The sequence below is a fragment of the Saccopteryx bilineata genome, chromosome 2, assembly GCF_036850765.1.
Source record: "Saccopteryx bilineata isolate mSacBil1 chromosome 2, mSacBil1_pri_phased_curated, whole genome shotgun sequence".
Taxonomy (NCBI): Eukaryota; Metazoa; Chordata; class Mammalia; order Chiroptera; family Emballonuridae; genus Saccopteryx; species Saccopteryx bilineata.
In genome coordinates this window covers 39,260,479-39,277,275 of record NC_089491.1, presented here as the reverse complement: position 1 = coordinate 39,277,275, position 16,797 = coordinate 39,260,479, and the positions used below count along the sequence as shown (strand labels likewise).

Below are 16,797 nucleotides of genomic sequence, written 5' to 3'. Positions count from 1 at the left end.
TTGCTACTAGGGCTCAAGGAATGCAGGGCAGGTGTTAGAAACTATAGCCCTTCCAGGAGCTGTTAGCAGCTGGATTCATGTGGATTTTATTAGAGGGTTGTTGCCCAATGAAGTGCAAAAGATTGGATGGGAAGGGTCATTGGCAGAGGTCAACCTGGATTACCAGGGTCAAGAACTGCCACCCTAGAGGAAGGAGAGAGAAGTTGCCCAGGTCTTAAGCAGGCTTCCAGATGCTTTCAGTCACTGGTTCGTGCAGACAGGGCAAAAGTACTAGCGAACAGGATCTTGGAGGGCCGCCAAGGACCTGAATGGTTTTGCTCCTCACCCCTCTGAGCAGCACTCTGAAGGAGGCTTGCTGCAGGAAGTTTTTGGAGCTTAATGTTCTCTTTCTTGGCCAGCAGGGACCACATCCCATTGATTTAATAAATGCCTGCTGGGCAGCGATGCCAAACCACAGACTAGCTGCCTCCTAACAAGGGCTGGCCGGCCCTGTACTCTCAGCATAGGAGGTTGTGGAATCTCAAGATGCTAAGGCTTCATATGTCAGAGTTGGAAGGGACCTGAAAAATGACCTGATTTTACTGCTTGCTTTTATAGTTGGGAAAACAGGCTAAAGAAGGTAGATGGCCCTGGCAGTTACCTCTATGTGGGATGCTCTGAGGATGGGCTGCCAGAGGAAAAACTCTTGCTTTGCAATATCTTGTATAGTTTTGGCGTCATTCCTCTGGGCCTCATAAGAGTTTTCCATTAATACATAGGTGCTTTGGAGAAGGAGGAGACCGTAAATTGTATTCAGTTGCTTGCTTTACGGGAAGAATTGACAGCAGGGTGGGACTAGGGCATGTTATGGGAGGTGGATAAGGGAGAGAGTGGGACCAAGACTGGGATATGGCAGGGGAGTAGGCTTTGTTGTCTTCACCACTTTGCTTCTGGTTGGCTGGGCTTGTTTAAGAGCTGTGGGGCTGAGGCCACAATTTCCCCTTCAACCTGAGGCCCTCCAAGCTCCAGAGCACCTCCTCTGGAAGCTTTTTCTAATAACCTCCCATCCTATGAAATGCCATCCTGTTTCCACATCTGCACTTGAAGAGGCTCCTCTTGGGACTCCACCTGTTCTTCCCACTGCCATCTCTACCACCCCAAGGTGAAGAAGCATCTAATGAACTTATCCCCACCAGGGTGGTCTTAAGTTGCCCCCTCTTAGAGGAATTTAACAGAGGCTCTGGAAAATCAAATGTCCCCTTGACCCCCAAAAGCAACACCTTACACTCCCACAGTAGGCACTTGTTTGCTGAATCGAAGACACAAAAGAATGAAGTTATAATGGCAGAATTTTAATTGAAACATTTGTATGGATATGGGACCCCAGCTAGGTCTCCCACATTTGGGAAGCAGAGGCTGACTTCTCCATGGGTCCAGCCTGTGGCCCAACCTGTCTTCTTTTGTAGAGGAGGGCCACACCAGCTGGGCTGCTGCCGCCTTGATGCTATGCAATAGGTGTCCAGAGACACCTGCTCTCTCCCTTCCTCTCAACCTGCCCCCATTTGCTTCCTTCCCCTCCCACTCCACTTCCTGTGCTAGACTGTGTAATAGGAATTCCCAACTGGGCTCTTTGAGGAGGGGAAAGGGCTAGGGAGGGAAAGAAACAGCACAACGATACAAAATAGAGACACAACCTCTTCCAGTTCTTCAGACTGGGAGCTCCCAGGGACAGGGGCCTCCCCTTCTTCCTTCCCATCCCCCCTAAACCTCAGTCAAACTCAGGGCTTGCCACATAAAGCCAAGAATTTGCCCCTCCCTTAATAGGTCAAAGGCACAAACTTCTGGTTATAAAATGAGTAAGATTGCCTGACCAGGTGGTGGCACAGTGGATAGAGAGCATCACCTGGGACACTGAGGGCCCAGATTTGAAACCCTGAGGTTGCTCCTTGACCGCAGGCTTATCCAGCTTGAGTGTGGGCTCACCAGCTTGAGCGTGGGATCATAGACATGATCCCATGGTTGCTAGCTTGAGCGCAAAGGTCACTGGCTTGAACAAGGGGTCACAGGCTCAGTTGGGACCCCCCCTCCAAGGCACATAAGAGAAGCAATCAACAAACAACTAAAGTGTTGCAACTATGAGGTGATGCTTCTCATTGTTCTCCCTTCTGGTCTGTCTCTGTGTTTTTCACATGCATGCTAAAAAAATAAATAAATGACATGGGGATGTAATATACAGCATGGTGACTATAATTAATAATACTGTCTTGTAGCCCTGGCCCAGTAGCTCATTGGTTACAGCTTCATCTCACTAGGCCAACATCATGAATTCAACCCCTAGTCAGGACATAGACAAGAATCAATCAGTGAATGCATAATGGATGGGACAACAAATCAATCGATCTCTCTCACTCTCCCCCTTCCTCTCTCTCTGAAAAAAAAAAAAAATAATAATATTCTATTGCATATTTGAAAGCTAGGAGATTAGATTTTTATTTTTTTTACAGGGACAGAGAGAGTCAGAGAGAGGGACAGACAGGAACGGAGATAGATGAGAAGCATCAATCATCAGTTTTTTGCTGCGACACCTTAGTGGTTCATTGATTGCTCTCTCATGTGTCCTGACCGCAGGCCTTCAGCAGACCAAGTGACCCTTTGCTCGAGCCAGCGACCTTGAGTCCAAGCTGGTGAGCTTTTGCTCAAACCAGATGAGCCCACGCTCAAGCTGGTGACCTTGGGGTCCCGAACCTGGGTCCTTCCGCATCCCAGTCCGACGCTCTATCCACTGCGCCACCGCCTGGTCAGGCGAGATTGGATCTTTAATGTCCTCATTACAAGAAAAAAGTCTTTTGTAACTATGTATGGTGATGAATGTTAATTGAACTCATGTAGTAATGTAATATACACAAAAATTGACTCATTGAATTATATACCTACAGCTAATATAATATTGTTAATTATAGCTCAATATTTTTTTATAAGTTTTTTAATTTTTTATTTATTCATTTTAGAGAGGAGAGGGAGAGACAGAGAGAGAGAAGGGGGGGAGGAGCTGGAAGCATCAACTCCCATATGTGCCTTGACCAGGCAAGCCCAGGGTTTCGAACCAGCGACCTCAGCATTTCCAGGTCGACGCTTTATCCACTGCTCCACCACAGGTCAGGCTCAATATTTTTTTAAAAAGTGGAAGTTAGCATCTGTTTTCTCCTATATTCTATTAAAATGGTAAAATACATTTAAAAAAAAAAAGATTCTTGCCCTGGCCGGTTGGCTCAGTGGTAGAGCATCAGCCTGGCGTGCAGGAGTCCCGGGTTTGATTCCCGGCCAGGGCACATAGGAGAAGCGCCCATCTGCTTCTCCACCCCTCCCTCCTCTCCTTCCTCTCTGTCTCTCTCTTCCCCTCCCGCAGCCAAGGCTCCACTGGAGCAAAGTTTGCCTGGGCGCTGAGGATGGCTCTGTGGCCTCTGCCTCAGGCGCTAGAATGGCTCTGATTGTGGCAGAGCGATGCCCCAAGATGGGCAGAGCATCGCCCCCTGGTGGGCATGCCGGGTGGATCCCGGTCGGGAGCATGTGGGAGTCTGTCTGACTGCCTCCTCGTTTCCAGCTTCAGAAAAATACAAAAAAAAAAAAAAAAATTCTTGGGCATACTACAGTAAATGAGTAGCCTTGAGATAAAAAGCAGGTTGTTCCTTGTGAGCTAGGGTGTGCTAGAGAGGAGAGGGTGTCAGAAGAAGCCCCACTGAGTCAGACAATGTCAGGAAAGGAAATTAAAAAAAAAAAAAAAGGAAATCCAGTTACCACTGCAGTTTTCTTCAAAGCTATGTCTAGGCAGTCCGCTCCCTTGCTGGGATGGGCTGTGCAGCTAGCTATTCCCAGAACAGAAGGTAGTATTTCTTCAGATGCTTTTCAAAATATGTTCATATGTATGTGTGTGTGTGAGCAAAACAGAAACAGTGCATGACCTGTGGTGGCGCAGTGGATAAAGCGCTGATCTGGAACACTGAGGTCACTGGTTCAAAACCCTGGGCTTTCCTGGCCAAGGCACATGTGGGAGTTGATGCTTCCTGCTCCCCCTCTTCTTCTCTCCCCTCTCTTAAATGAATAAATAAAATCTTAAAATAAGTCAATAAATATATAAATAAACAAACAGAAACAGGTGTGAGGAAGATTCAGATCTTAAAAACGTTGAACATCAGAGCTTGATTTTTTGCTTAAGCAACATAATTTCAAAAAGATTTCCTTGGATGCTATGTGGATTGGATTGAAAGGTCAAAGAGCAGAAAGAGGAGGCCACTGCCATGATCCAGGCTGGAACTGATGAAGTTTGACGTGGCATAGTGACCAGGGGGGTGGAAAGGTCAACATTGGCCTTGGGCTTGAGGAAGGGAGAAGGGACCAGAAAGCTCAGTGGGAGGAATCAGCAGAAGGCTTGCTCTAGAGCCAGTCAGGGTGAGACACTTTACCCAAATCTGGGAGAACAAGGGCAAAGATCTTTCCAGAAAATCTACATCTCGGTCTTAGAGAAAGCGCTTGGCCAGGGTTCAGCTGATTCGTATGGTATTGGAAGGAAAATTGAGGTAGACTGTCAGGGTGTCAGGGTGCACACAGTGCACAGAATGATGCTATTAGTCTCCAGTCCTAGCTTTCCTGCAGTGGCTACTCAGTCCCTCCCCATTACCTCTGGAGAAGGGAGTTCCCATTTCTTCATATCAGCCCAGCGCCCCAACCCCCCACAGCCAGGGGTAAAAGGGAGACTAATGTGAATTCTGGCCATTACAAGGCTGCTGAAATCTCCATGGAGGAGGGGCAGTCTCCACCTCAATCCAAATGTGCAGAAAGAGAGAGATAAATTTTATTTATTTTATTTTTTCTTTTTTGTATTTCTCTGAAGTTAGAAATGGGGAGGCAGTCAGACAGACTCCCGCATGCGCCCCACCGGATCCACCAGGCACGCCCACCAGGGGGCGATGCTCTGCCCATCTTGGGGCTTCACTCTGCCGCAACCAGAGCCATTCTAGTGCCTGAGGCAGAGGCCACAGAGCCATCCTCAGTACCGGGGCCAACTTTGCTCCAATGGAGCCGTGGCTGCAGGAGGGGAAGAGAGAGACAGAGAGGAAGGAGAGGGGGAGGAGTGGAGAAGCAGATGGGTGCTTCTCTTGTGTGCCCTGGCCGGGAATCAAACCCGGGACTCCTGCACGCCAGGCCGACGCTCTACCACTGAGCCAACTGGCCAGGGCTGAGAGAGATAAATTTTAAATGCACAAGAGGTGTTGGCAGGGATTGGGTGGTTGAAAGGGGCTGTAAGGGGTCAGAGTTCCTGGCATTATGGGAAATAAGGGTAGAGGTAGCTTCCAGCCAGCCTTGTTCCCTCCCTTCCTCCAGTCTCCAACACTCAGCTCTTTCCCACAGTTTTGACATTCTAGCTCCCACCCCCACTCTAACTTCTTGAATCTCTCTCTCTCTCTCTCTCTCTCTCTCTCTCTCTCTCTCGTGTCAGTGAGGAAAGGGGAAACACTTCTTGGCCTAGAATCAGGCCAACTGGGTGGCAACTTCTTTTTTAAAATTTTTTTTTTATTGATTTTTAGAGAGAGAGGAGTGAGAGAGAGAGAGAGAGAGAGAGAGAGAGAGAGATAAGGGGGAGGAGCAGGAAGCATCAACTCCCATATGTGCCTTGACCAGGCAAGCCCAAGGTTTCTTTTTTTTATTATTATTTTTTTTTATTTATTCATTTTAGAGAGGAGAGGGGGAGACAGAGAGAGAGAGAGAGAGGAGAGACAGAGAGAGAGAAGGAGGGGAGGAGCTGGAAGCATCAACTCCCATATGTGCCTTGACCAGGCAAGCCCAGGGTTTCGAACCGGCGACCTCAGCATTTCCAGGTCGACGCTTTATCCACTGCGCCACCACAGGTCAGGCTGGGTGGCAACTTCAAAGACACACATTTTAGCTGGCTCCCCATCCTTGAAGGTAATACAAGTCAGGGCTGGGCCATGCTGTTGGCAGGTGGGTGAATGCTGGGTGGGAGGTCCTAGGCATCTGGATGCAGAACACCAGGTTCCATTCAATGTTGGTTACTAATCTCCTGGGTGACTTCAGGCCAATGCCTTCCTCTCTTAGTGCTTCCGTTTGTTCATCTGTGCTTTTGTGAATAACCGGGCCAATGCAGAAGCCAGACTAGAAACCAGATCATGAGCCAAAGGCCAGTTTGCTAGAATTTGTTCAGAAAAGAACACTATTCCCTTTGGCTCTGCCCCGACACGCAGTGAGCACTCAGTGGGCATGGTGGGTTCCTCGCCACCTAGGCTGTAAAATACTGCTGCCTGCCTTCAGTGCCCTGTTGAAGGGTACTCTTCCTTCTCCCTGCCAGATTACTTAGGCCTGACAGATTACTTTATCCTTCCCTATTCCATCTCAGCACACAGCTTGGTCCTGGACTCTCATAGAACTTTCTGCAACTATGGAACTGTTCTATAATCTGCTCTGCCCAATATGTTAGCCACTAGTCACACATGGCTTTTGAACACTTGACATGTGGCTAATATGCCCAAATAAATTTTTAAATTTTGCTTAATTTTAAGATTAAATTTAAGAAATTGCATGTGGCTAGTGGCTACCACATTGGACAGCACGGGTTCTAGGCAGCACTTTTTTTTGATCCTTTTTTTATGAATTGGTAGGACAATTTTTATATAAGTGCTTTACAGACACATCTCAATGAATCCTAGAAATTCCCTTTTTAAGATGAAGAAACCAAGGCTTGAGAAGTTGGGTATACTGGGCTCAGTTGCATAGAAACCTGGAGGGCCATTCAAGCCATAGTCAAGCTCTCCAGCCATTTAGGGAACCTTCCAGAACCCAGCCTGAGTCTATAATTACTCCATAGCACAAGGGCCCTGGGAGGCTCATCACTGAGTACTGACTGATGTATGTTCTTGACAGAAAGGAGAGGGAGCCTGACCAGGTGATGGTGCAGTGGATAGAGCATTAACCTGGGATGCTGAAGACCCAGGTTCAAAACCCTGAGGTTACTGGCTTGAGCGTGGGATCATATTCATGACCCCACGGTCACTGGCTTGAGCCCAAAGGTCACTGGCTTGTTGCTCAAGCTCACTGGCTTGAAGTCCAAGGTTGCTGGCTTGAGCAAGGGGTCACTGGCTAAGCTGAAGCCTCCCCTCCCCCGGTCAAGGCACATATGAGAAAGCAATCAATGAATAACTAAAGTGCTACAACAAGTTGATGCTTCTCATCCTTCTTTCTCCCTCCCTGTCTGTCCCCCCCCCAAAAAAAAAGGAGAGGGAAGCTAATTCCACTTACTTTCCATCTCCTGGAGACACTGGAATCCTGTCTTCCAACCTTCAAATAGCTCTTCTCATGCCTTTTTCCTGGACCACAGTGTGTTTTGGATTACAAACTCAGACCTCAATGGGTGCTATGTGAGGTTTGGGAAAAGGATGTCACATGCAGGCCCAGAGGAAGCCAGTTGAACTGGGAGCTGGGGCCTGGGAAAATCCTTGTGGTTTTTAAGCAAGAAAACAAGAAATAGTATTATAACAGCTATTTTTTATTGAGCACCTACTTGTGCCAGGCACTTTACATACATCTGTGCTTATATTTCCCACAATAACCTGAGAGGTAGGCATTATTATCACCATTTAACGTATGAGGAAAATGAGACTCAAGGAAGTTAAGCAGTTCACTCAAGGTTACACATCTTGTTGATGAGTGGCAGAATCAGCACTGGAGATGGGCATCTGTGAGTGCCCTTAAACTTTCATTAGGTATTCTTCAGACTGAGAAAGTAGAGGAGGTAAAAAGGTGGGATGCATTCTCTCAGGGCGGAGGGACTGGTTCCGCTGTCCAAGCGTGGAAGGAGGGGAGCCCTTCTCTGTTTCCCACCTCCCCACTCCGGCAAGGCACTTCTTCTCCAGACTCAACTGCAGTCAGAAAAACTTGCTCTTGCTGAGATTGTCCTTCTTTAAAAGGGAAAATGGCTGAAATGGAATACCTCACCCTGTGTATCTGCAGACAGAGGTCTTCATGTGTAGCTCATGTGCTGAAGCACACCACCACCAGAATAAAAATACTGTTCACTTTTAGGCCATACCCCTTCCACGTGTGCAGAGAGTGATGCAGTTGAGGAATCTTGAAGGGGCTGTTTATTTCCTACCAGAGTCCCAGGCATATCACCTGGCAGGAGGCCAATTCAACAATAAAAGCCTTAAATTTGCACCCTGCTTCTCCCCCCCCCCCCCCGGCTTATATATTCTCAAGGGTGTTCATTTTGTAGTTCCAGGGACACATGCTGCCTCTCTCTCTCTCACAAACACACACACACAGGTTCTTGGGTTAAGACACCAAGTCTAGCCTGCATGGTCTTGCAAGTCTTTGTCCATTAGGTAGTGCCCTGGCCCAGGGCTAAGCACATGTATACACAGATGGGTTAGTGCAGTGTTAGGAGTTTCTTTACAAATGAGAGACAATGATGATGGCCTCGTGCTGAATCAAGTCCTCTTGTCTTCTGGGAGGGGATCTCCTGCCTCCTTGTCAGTTGGCCAAGTACCCCAATCCCTTCTCACCAGCTGGGGTAGGACCAGGTCAGCCACAGTTCAAATCGGTGTTGGGAACTCAGGGCCTGGCTTCCATCTCCAAGAATGTACTTATTTAAGTGTAGCAGGGAACTATTTTGGGACCTTAAAGAGGACCAAGTCCCCACTTCAGAAGGACAAGATGGTCACTCAGGCCAGAATGTAGGGTGAGGTTTCTCTTTGTGCTTTAAAAACCCAATCATGTATAACAAAAACTGACCTTTTCCCTCTGAGCTCACTCACCTCCACTCCAGGGAAAAGGTTTTACAGACTGGAGTGAGTGTGGAGAAAAGGGGATTCTTAGGATTTTGCATACCAGTGGAAGATTGCTTCAGTGCCTCCTCCCCTGGTGCTACAGGAGCTGGGCACAGCATTTTCATCTCAGCACCCACTTCTTAGTGATACAGAGGTGGGGACTTCTTGGCGGATACACAGTGTGGTTGAGATGGAGGATAAAAGGCCTGCATAAAGACTTCGATTAGAGCTGTGGGGTTCCCGGGTCTTGGGCTGGGTCAGGATGCCCAGATGAAGTAGGCTACCTCGTCCAGGTCGACAGGATAGTCGGTGAGAAGCACTGGCGTCTTATCAAAAAGTTCACCCTTATAACTACGCCACTTGCCCGCGGGCAGGTAGACATCACGTTCCTGCTTGCCAGGCTCCAGTACTGGTGCCACGAGCAGTGTGTCCCCTATGAGGAACTGCGAGTCAATGCGGTGCGCTGTCTCATCGCCGGGTGCGATCCACCAGAGGGGGCGCACGATGGGGTCGCCAGTGTCGGTGACCTCACCGGCCAGCTCAAGTAATAGCGGTGCCACGAGTGAAGCCCTTAGTGCTGCGAACTTGTGCGCGATGGCCACCACTTCAGCGTCGTATTGCCAGGGTGGGACTGAAAATTGCATAGCGGGCATGAAAGCTGCCACCTCCAGCCACCGCACATAGAGCTCGCGCTCAGGCACGTTGCCGCCGCCTGATGTGCGCTCAGGCACCACGTTGCCACCCACCATATCTGGCAGGATGAATGGGTATCCCAGCATGCTGACAGTGAGCACGGCGGGGATGAGCGAGCGCAGCCCCAGGTCGTAGCCCCACACTGAGTCACGGTCCACCAGGCGAAAGAAGCATGAAATATTCTGTGACTGGTAGCCCACGCGGACCTCAGCCAGTGAGAAGAAGGGAAGGGCCATCTCGGTGTAACGCCGACTCCATATGCTGGGGTCTGGCAGCGACCTGTAGGTGCTAAAGTCTCGCGGCAAATAGCTGACCTCGCCCGCGTCGAACTTGAAGGAGGCCACCTCATAGCGTGAGCGCAGCCGCCGCAGGTGACCCTGGAACCAGTCACGGGCCTCTGGATGCGTGAAGTCCAGCACGGCGCCGATTCCATTCCACCAGCGCACTAGCGCTGGCAGCCGGCCTGTGGGTTCACGAACAAACAGCTCTCGCTCCACGCCCTCGCCAAAAGATGATGAATTGTAGTTGACGAATGGGTGTACCCAGAGCGTAACTTGAAATCCAGCTTCGCGCAGGCGGCGGAACATGTCACTGGCGTTGGGGAACTTGACCTCGTCGAAGTGGAAGTCACCATAAGCAGGTGTGTACATGTCATCTATTTCCAGGTGGCTGCTGTTGAAGCGGTGCTGGCGGATCTGCTGGGCAAAACTCTGCACCTTGTCCTGGTCCACTGCGCGCCCATACATCACCCACGTGGACCAGATAGGGTCCCGGAAGGTCTCCGGTGCTGGCACCCTCGACGGCTTGTTGAAATAGCGCCTTACCATGTACTTGTGGATGGAGGTGACATCTGAGCCAACGCACACACGGTAGCTGAGCTCCGGAGCATCGGCGCGGCCCGCTGGTGGCTTGTAGGGAGTGTCGTTGTAGCGTGCCTGCAGCCGCAGTGAGCGCTCAGTGGCGTTCCAGCCCAGGTGGAAGGGCACTGAGTCGTTGACCTTGATGGCAGCCGCGCGTGAGGACAGCCAGTAACGTTCAAGGATGCCTCCAAATGCTGCGTCGGAGGAGTAGACGTCGCTAGTGACGAAAGGCTGCGGCTCCTGCTGGCCTTCCAGCCGGATAGGCCAATGCTGGGTCCTCATCTCAGCGCCGCCATACCAGTGTGCCGCTGCGTCTCCCAGGAACATGGCATGCTCCACTGCACGCCCCGGCGCCGCCTCCTCCCAGCGCACGCGATAGCACATGACTGTGTCCTTGGGTCGCACAGTCTGGATGAAGAAGTGTAGCGGGCGTCCATCCGCTGTGCGAGAGCAGCCCAGCAGGGCGCCATCGCGGCTGCAGGAGTCGAGGTCCAGTGCTCCGGAGCGGAAGGCGAGACGGAAGACCTGCTCGCCCTTCTGGTTGCGGATGGAGAAGCCGCCAAGGTTGAGGTCAAGCAGCTCCGCGCGCAGACGTTCTGCCTTGCGTAGAGAGGCGCTGTAGTAGCACCAAGCCACCACTGCGGCCAACACCAGCAGCAGCCCCAGCACCACGGAGCCAAGCAGGGGCTTCAGTTCTTTTGATGGCTTAGGTTTGACAGGCGAGAAGTTGTCAGGCAGGAAGGTGTACATGGCTGTGGCTGAGAGAGCCTCGGGGCTCTGACGTCCTGTGTCAGGCCCAGGGCGTCGGCGGGGGTAGGCCTGGCTCTTCTCCGGAATTGAAGGCATCAGCCCTCAGTTAAGGAAGGAGCGGGCACTGGGGCCACCTGATAAAGCCCATCTGAACCTGGCCTGCCAGAGTCTGGAAGGGGAAGAGAGAGGCGGAACTGACCTTCTCATTACATAGTATTTCCATTTGCTGCAGCAAAAAAGAACTGTATACTTTGGGAAGGTGTATTCTGGGACATAAGGGTTTGAGAAATGGCAAAGGTGAGACTTACCAGGACAATCTGTGTACCTTTATTTTAATGTTTATTTTATTGATTTTAGAGAGAGGAAGGGAGAGAGCAGGAGAGACAGGAACATCTGCTCCTGAATGTGCTCTGACTCGGGATAGAACCAGCAACCTCTGTCTTTGGGATGGTTCTCTAACCAACCGAGCTATCTGGCCAGGGTGACAATCTGGTTGTGTTTATTCACACACACCCCTCTTTTTTTGTGTGGCAGAGACAGAGAGGGACAGACAGGGACAGACAGACAGGAAGGGAGAGAGATGAAAAACATCAATTCTTTGTTGCGGTTCCTTAGTTGTTCATTGATTGATCTCTCATGTGTGCCTTGACCAGGGGGCTACAGCAGACTGAGTGACCCCTTGCTCGAGCCAGCAACCTTGGGCTCAAGCTGGTGAGCCTTGCTCAAACCAGATGAGCCCGCGCTCAAGCTGGCGACCTCGGGGTCTTGAACCTGGGTCCTCCACATCCCAGTCCGATGCTCTATCCATTGCGCCACCACCTGGTCAGGCATTTATTCGCCCTTTCTTAAGGACCCTAATGCTTGCTGAAATTAGGGCTCTGAATGGAAGGGGGCAGATGGCATGCATCCCACTTCTGTAGGGGAGAAACAAAGCCAGACAGGGTCAGGGAGCTGTCCAGATCACAGAATGTCAGAACTCTTGGGATCACACATGGGAGCAGTTCAAGCTGAAGAGAAGGGGAAGGATCTAGAGAGGACCTGGTTTCCCAGAGATATGGCCATGGTGGGGGAGAGGGCATAATTCATTTAGCTCCTTGAGATCTTAATAGGGCAGTAGGATGACTTCTCTTATCCCCAGAAGGGGAGAAGGGAGAGGAAGGAGGAATAGTTTAGGCATGGAATTTAATCAGAAGCCAGATTAAATCCAGAGATTAGATCAGTTTTAGGGCTTGGTTTGGAGGGAGGCAGGGTTGGGTTCAGATATTAGGGCTGGGTTCAGGAGTCTGGTTTGGAGGCTGTGGTGGCTTTTCAGATCTTCCCATCTTTGTCCTCAAATTCCACCCTGCTGTCAGCCATTGTTCACTAAGTCCATTTTCCTGCTCACCTTCCTCTGCTCCCAGCAGTGCATCTGTGGGCCAGCTACCACCTGACTTTGTTTCTGCCACTCACCCACTGTCCTGCTGCCTTTGCCTTAGTTTTGGACACTGTCTTTTCTCCCCTATAAAACTGCAACACTTTCCCTATAGACATCCCTGCCCCCAGCTTCCTTTCCCCAATGCCTCTGCTTATAGCAACCATAGTTATCCTTCTAAAGAACTTTCAGATCACATCTCTTCCTAGTTTAGAGAGCTTCTCATGGTCCCCATGATGAAAGTTCAGAAGCATAAGCTCTGCAGTTGAAGCACAAGGCATGACATAGCCTCATCTCCCTTTCTAGGCAGGCCTATCCTATGACTACCAAGCTAATTTCTTCCCCAACCTAAATCCTTCAAGCTACCCACTTTAGGAGATTCCACCCATCCACCTTGGACCAATGTTTCTCTCCAACCCACCAGTTCTTCAGGGATCAGACCCCCCCCCCACATACTACATACATATACACACTGTATGCCAAACGTCCAGATATAACTTCAGTGAAGCATAGACTAGGGGGAGGTGTGTGTTGTAATCTGCTGCTCAAGGCCACTGACCCTTCCTGATTTAGCCCAGGGCAGAGTCCAACAAAGAAATACCCCTAGCCAGGTGCATACACAGACATATACACACTGCCAGCCAGCCAGCTGCGCCAGCTAGGGGGAAGGAGAGAGGGAGGCTGGCAAACAGTAATTAGTCTCCTCCCAGATGCCAGTGTCTGTTTCTGAGTCCTCCACATCTCCCCAGGAGATGCTAGAACTGTTCATGATCTTTATCTCCCCCAATTCTCCCATAAAGAAACTATCAAGAATGCCAGGTGGAGACCAGAATTTTGATCCCAGATCCCTCACACTGACTGACCCCCTCCCCAAGGTGCTATCTCAGTTCCTCTTTCTTTGTGCTTTCTGCCCACCTATTATCTAAACCGGTCAGTTCTGGCTGGTCTGGAACAACTTCTTCCTTCCTTCCTCTTAGCCCATATAACTTAGCTTTCAGACTCCCCAACCCAGTATGGACTCCTTTTCCTGCACGTATAGGTTAGAAAGTTCTCCTGAGAGACGCAGGCAGTAGCCTTTAGCTTATGTCCTTAAGCTAAACAGGACCCAAAGGCGGTCTTAGGTGGTCCAGGCCAGAGTTGCTATACATTTATATTCATTCATTCAAGACAACCAAGGCCCAGAGATAGATTAAAATTGGTTGAGGCCCTCAGCGCAGAAGAAAATATTGGGCCCCTTAAAAAAAGAGAGAGAGAGCCTGACCTGTGGTGGCGCAGTGGATAAAGCGTTGACCTGGAAATGCTGAGGTCGCCGGTTCGAAACCCTGGGCTTGCCTGGTCAAGGGAGTTGATACTTCCAGCTCCTCCCCCCTTCTCTCTCTCTGTCTCTCCTCTCTCTCTCTCTCTCTCTCTCTCTCCCCCTCTCCTCTCTAAAATGAATAAATAAATAAATAAAATAAAAAAAGACAGGGAAAATAAAAATACATGTTAACCATATTTTTAAATAAATAAAAATTATTATGTACCATTAATGTTAAAATTGCACATATGAAACCAAATTTGATGTCATTAGAAAAAAGTGTAAAGTTGGGGTTTTGTAGGGCCCTTCAGAAGTTGGGGCCCAGGGCGCGCGCCTGGTGCGCCTGCCATTAAATCTGCCTCTGCCAAGGCCCCATTCTAGGCACTAAAGAAATAAGGGGGAAAGTCCATAGCCGAATAAGACCTCCTTATTCTCAAAACTTTCATATTAAATCAGACCATCACATGACCCCTGGAGGCATGGAGAGGCCACCAAGGTAACCTATCTCAGATGTTTGTAACAATTTCTGAGAATTTTAACTTTCTAGGATTCCAAGTTTCTTTGATGAAGGACAGGAGCCCACAAGGCCTAAGTACCCACTCCATGCAGGCCCTGTGCCGGTCTCCCAAATCCCACCACAGCACCCCCTAACAATAATGCAGAAAAGGAGGCATAGCTATAGTGCCCACTGTACGATGAGGAAAGAGTGGCCCTATTAGAAAAAGAAACTTGTTTGGAGTACCAAGGTTGCCTGAATCCAAAAAGCCACTTAACTCTCCACAGCCTAAGTTTTAGGAGACTGGAAATAATGGTCTGGCAAGCTGTCTGAATGCAGCAGAGGAAAGGAGCTTTGTGGTCAAGAGTCTGGGACAGGCTTCCATCAAGTGGGTGTGGGCATGGTGAGGCCTGTTTTCCCAAGGTCTGGCGCTGCTGCTTGCTCCAGGAAGGATTCTTGAAGGTGGGAAGGGGGCAATTGTAATAGCATTTGGTACCAGGGCTGTGGGGGAAGAAAACTGGTTCTAGTATTAATAGTGGCGGCTCCACAGACTCTTGTAATCTGTCTCCACTATCAGACCATACAGGCTAATATTGGCAGGTGGGGTCGGCCCTAGCCAAACCTCTCCCCACTTGACACTCAACCTCAATCTTGGCTGCCAGCCCCTAGTCGGGTATGAGGGGGAGGGCCCGGACCGGCCCAATTGAGGGGAGGCCATTTCAAGCTGAGTCGTTTGTCGAACACAGTTCCCAGGGGAATGTGTAGAAATGTCAAAGGCAATTCGATCCGGCCCATTTCCTTGCTCAGCGGCGGGATCCGGGGGAATCGAGTGACTGCGCCTACAGCTTGGGATACTCCGCACCCACCCCCAGTGACCCACCCAACAACTGCAAAGTCCAAAGGGACAGACTGAGGTCAAGGGGCCTGTCTCCCACTGGAAACCACAGCGACTCAGGTGTCCAGGCTCTCCCCATCCACTCAGCGGTAGGAGCGAAAGTTAAGAAAGTGTGCTCCCTTAGAAACTCTCCAAAGCCCTCCCCTTGGACTTACGGCAGTGAACCCAGAAGAGGGGGGTGAAAATAGGGTCCTGCAGATCTTCACGCTAGCGGGAGCGGAGTTGCCACAGCGCAGCGCACAGCGCTGCCTAGTTGGGGACAGCTGAGACCCGCCCTCTGGCCACGCCCAGGTCTCTTGGTCTCGCTCAGAGCCCCCGAGGCCAGCTCCGCCCCTGGTGCCCCACTTCTCCCACATTGTCACGCGGACTTGAGGCCCCGCCTCTTGGCTCCCACCTTCTTTTTACTGCCCTGTGCCCACCTCCGGGCATCTCAGGCCAGCCGCAAGTCAGGTGCCTCCTGGCTCCGCTCCTGCTTACAGGCCTGCCCCCGCTGGGGCGTTGCTTACCCGCTTGTAGGCGGGGCTCTTCTCCAGGCCTGCTGGGAAATGTAGTTTTGGAGGAAGGAGCAGCTGTAGAATGTTAGGATTCTTGCATCTCCAAGCTAAATCTGGTCTGTGTAGGAGAAGAAGAGAGCTGCGAGGGTAAGCGGCAGGGATGGCCCTTCGGATTCCTTTCCCTCACATTTGGCAGTTGGAGGCCGTCTTGGTATATGATCTCACATATGGAAAAAAAAAGTTTCCCATATGGAGAAATGGTAGTGGAATACCGGGAAAATATCAGCGGCTCAATATAGGGCGGTTTCAATCAAGGACCCCATGGAGGGATCTTGGTTTCAATAGCAGGGAGGCCCAAGTTGTTAGTTCCCACCAGTCCAGACCAGCAGCACCCTGAGGCCAACGACCTAGAAGACTGGCTTCCCCTGGGTATTTTGCAGCGTGAGTCCCCCACACTCCCAGGTCTTGCCTCCTAGTGACAGCCATTGGAAATTCCTGTGCTGTGAGGAAGTGGGCGTGCCCCGCCATAACCCTGCTCTGGGGATGAGCAGGGTGAAAAAATACTGAAGATCCCAGAGATTCCAGAACACGCCACCCCTTGCTCCCCGAGGGACACAAACACAAGGAGGGCCTTGTTTTGTAATGTGAAATTTATTGGTCATGAAACTCTCCAAAATTGTTTTTGGACCCCTTGACTTGGGTGGGAGAGGGCAGCAAGGTGTCTGAACATAGGCTTTTGGGGGGCTGTGATGGAGACTCTGGGAGTAGAGATCAAGAGCTTTGGGTATAGGGACAGGGCTCTGACTGAAAAATGGAGGATTATGGGTCTGCTGAGATGCTGGGGTGGGGAACATCTAGGTCTGGAAGATAGTGAAGAAATGTTAACTGGAGGATCCTCCCTGTGTGGCAAGGTGGACCCATTAGTTTGGTCTCTGGGTAGAGAAAAGGAAGACATCAGGTGGATATAGTGCTACTTTTATGTGTCAGGCACTCAGGGCCACCTAAGGGATGTACTGTGATGATGGGTATGGGGAGGGCTCAAGGCAGGTTGACTTTGAGGAACTTCGTCTCAGTTTTGGGGGCCTGGC

General features: G+C 50.4%; 1 protein-coding gene across 3 annotated transcripts; it reads right to left on the bottom strand.

Annotated features, from left to right (window-relative positions):
- Positions 1-7,513: 7,513 nt before the first annotated feature.
- Positions 7,514-15,682, bottom strand: MYORG (myogenesis regulating glycosidase (putative)). 3 transcript variants are annotated; one of them, XM_066256887.1, is made up of 2 exons: positions 15,610-15,682; positions 7,514-11,285 (listed from the first exon to the last, which is right to left on the bottom strand). In XM_066256887.1, exon 2 carries the CDS (start codon positions 11,210-11,212, stop codon positions 9,071-9,073), a length of 2,142 nt encoding a protein of 713 aa, XP_066112984.1. In that variant the 5' UTR covers positions 11,213-11,285; positions 15,610-15,682; the 3' UTR covers positions 7,514-9,070. The 3 variants fall into 3 exon arrangements, with proteins under 3 accessions (XP_066112984.1, XP_066112983.1, XP_066112981.1); XM_066256886.1 differs by lacking the exon at positions 15,610-15,682 and adding an exon at positions 15,367-15,534; XM_066256884.1 differs by lacking the exon at positions 15,610-15,682 and adding an exon at positions 15,371-15,533.
- Positions 15,683-16,797: the final 1,115 nt, after the last annotated feature.

What these genes read in the sequence shown, in the direction of transcription:
- MYORG (XM_066256887.1), bottom strand. Translation starts at nt 11,212, where the DNA reads ATGCCTTCAATTCCGGAGAAGAGCCAGGCCTACCCCCGCCGACGCCCT.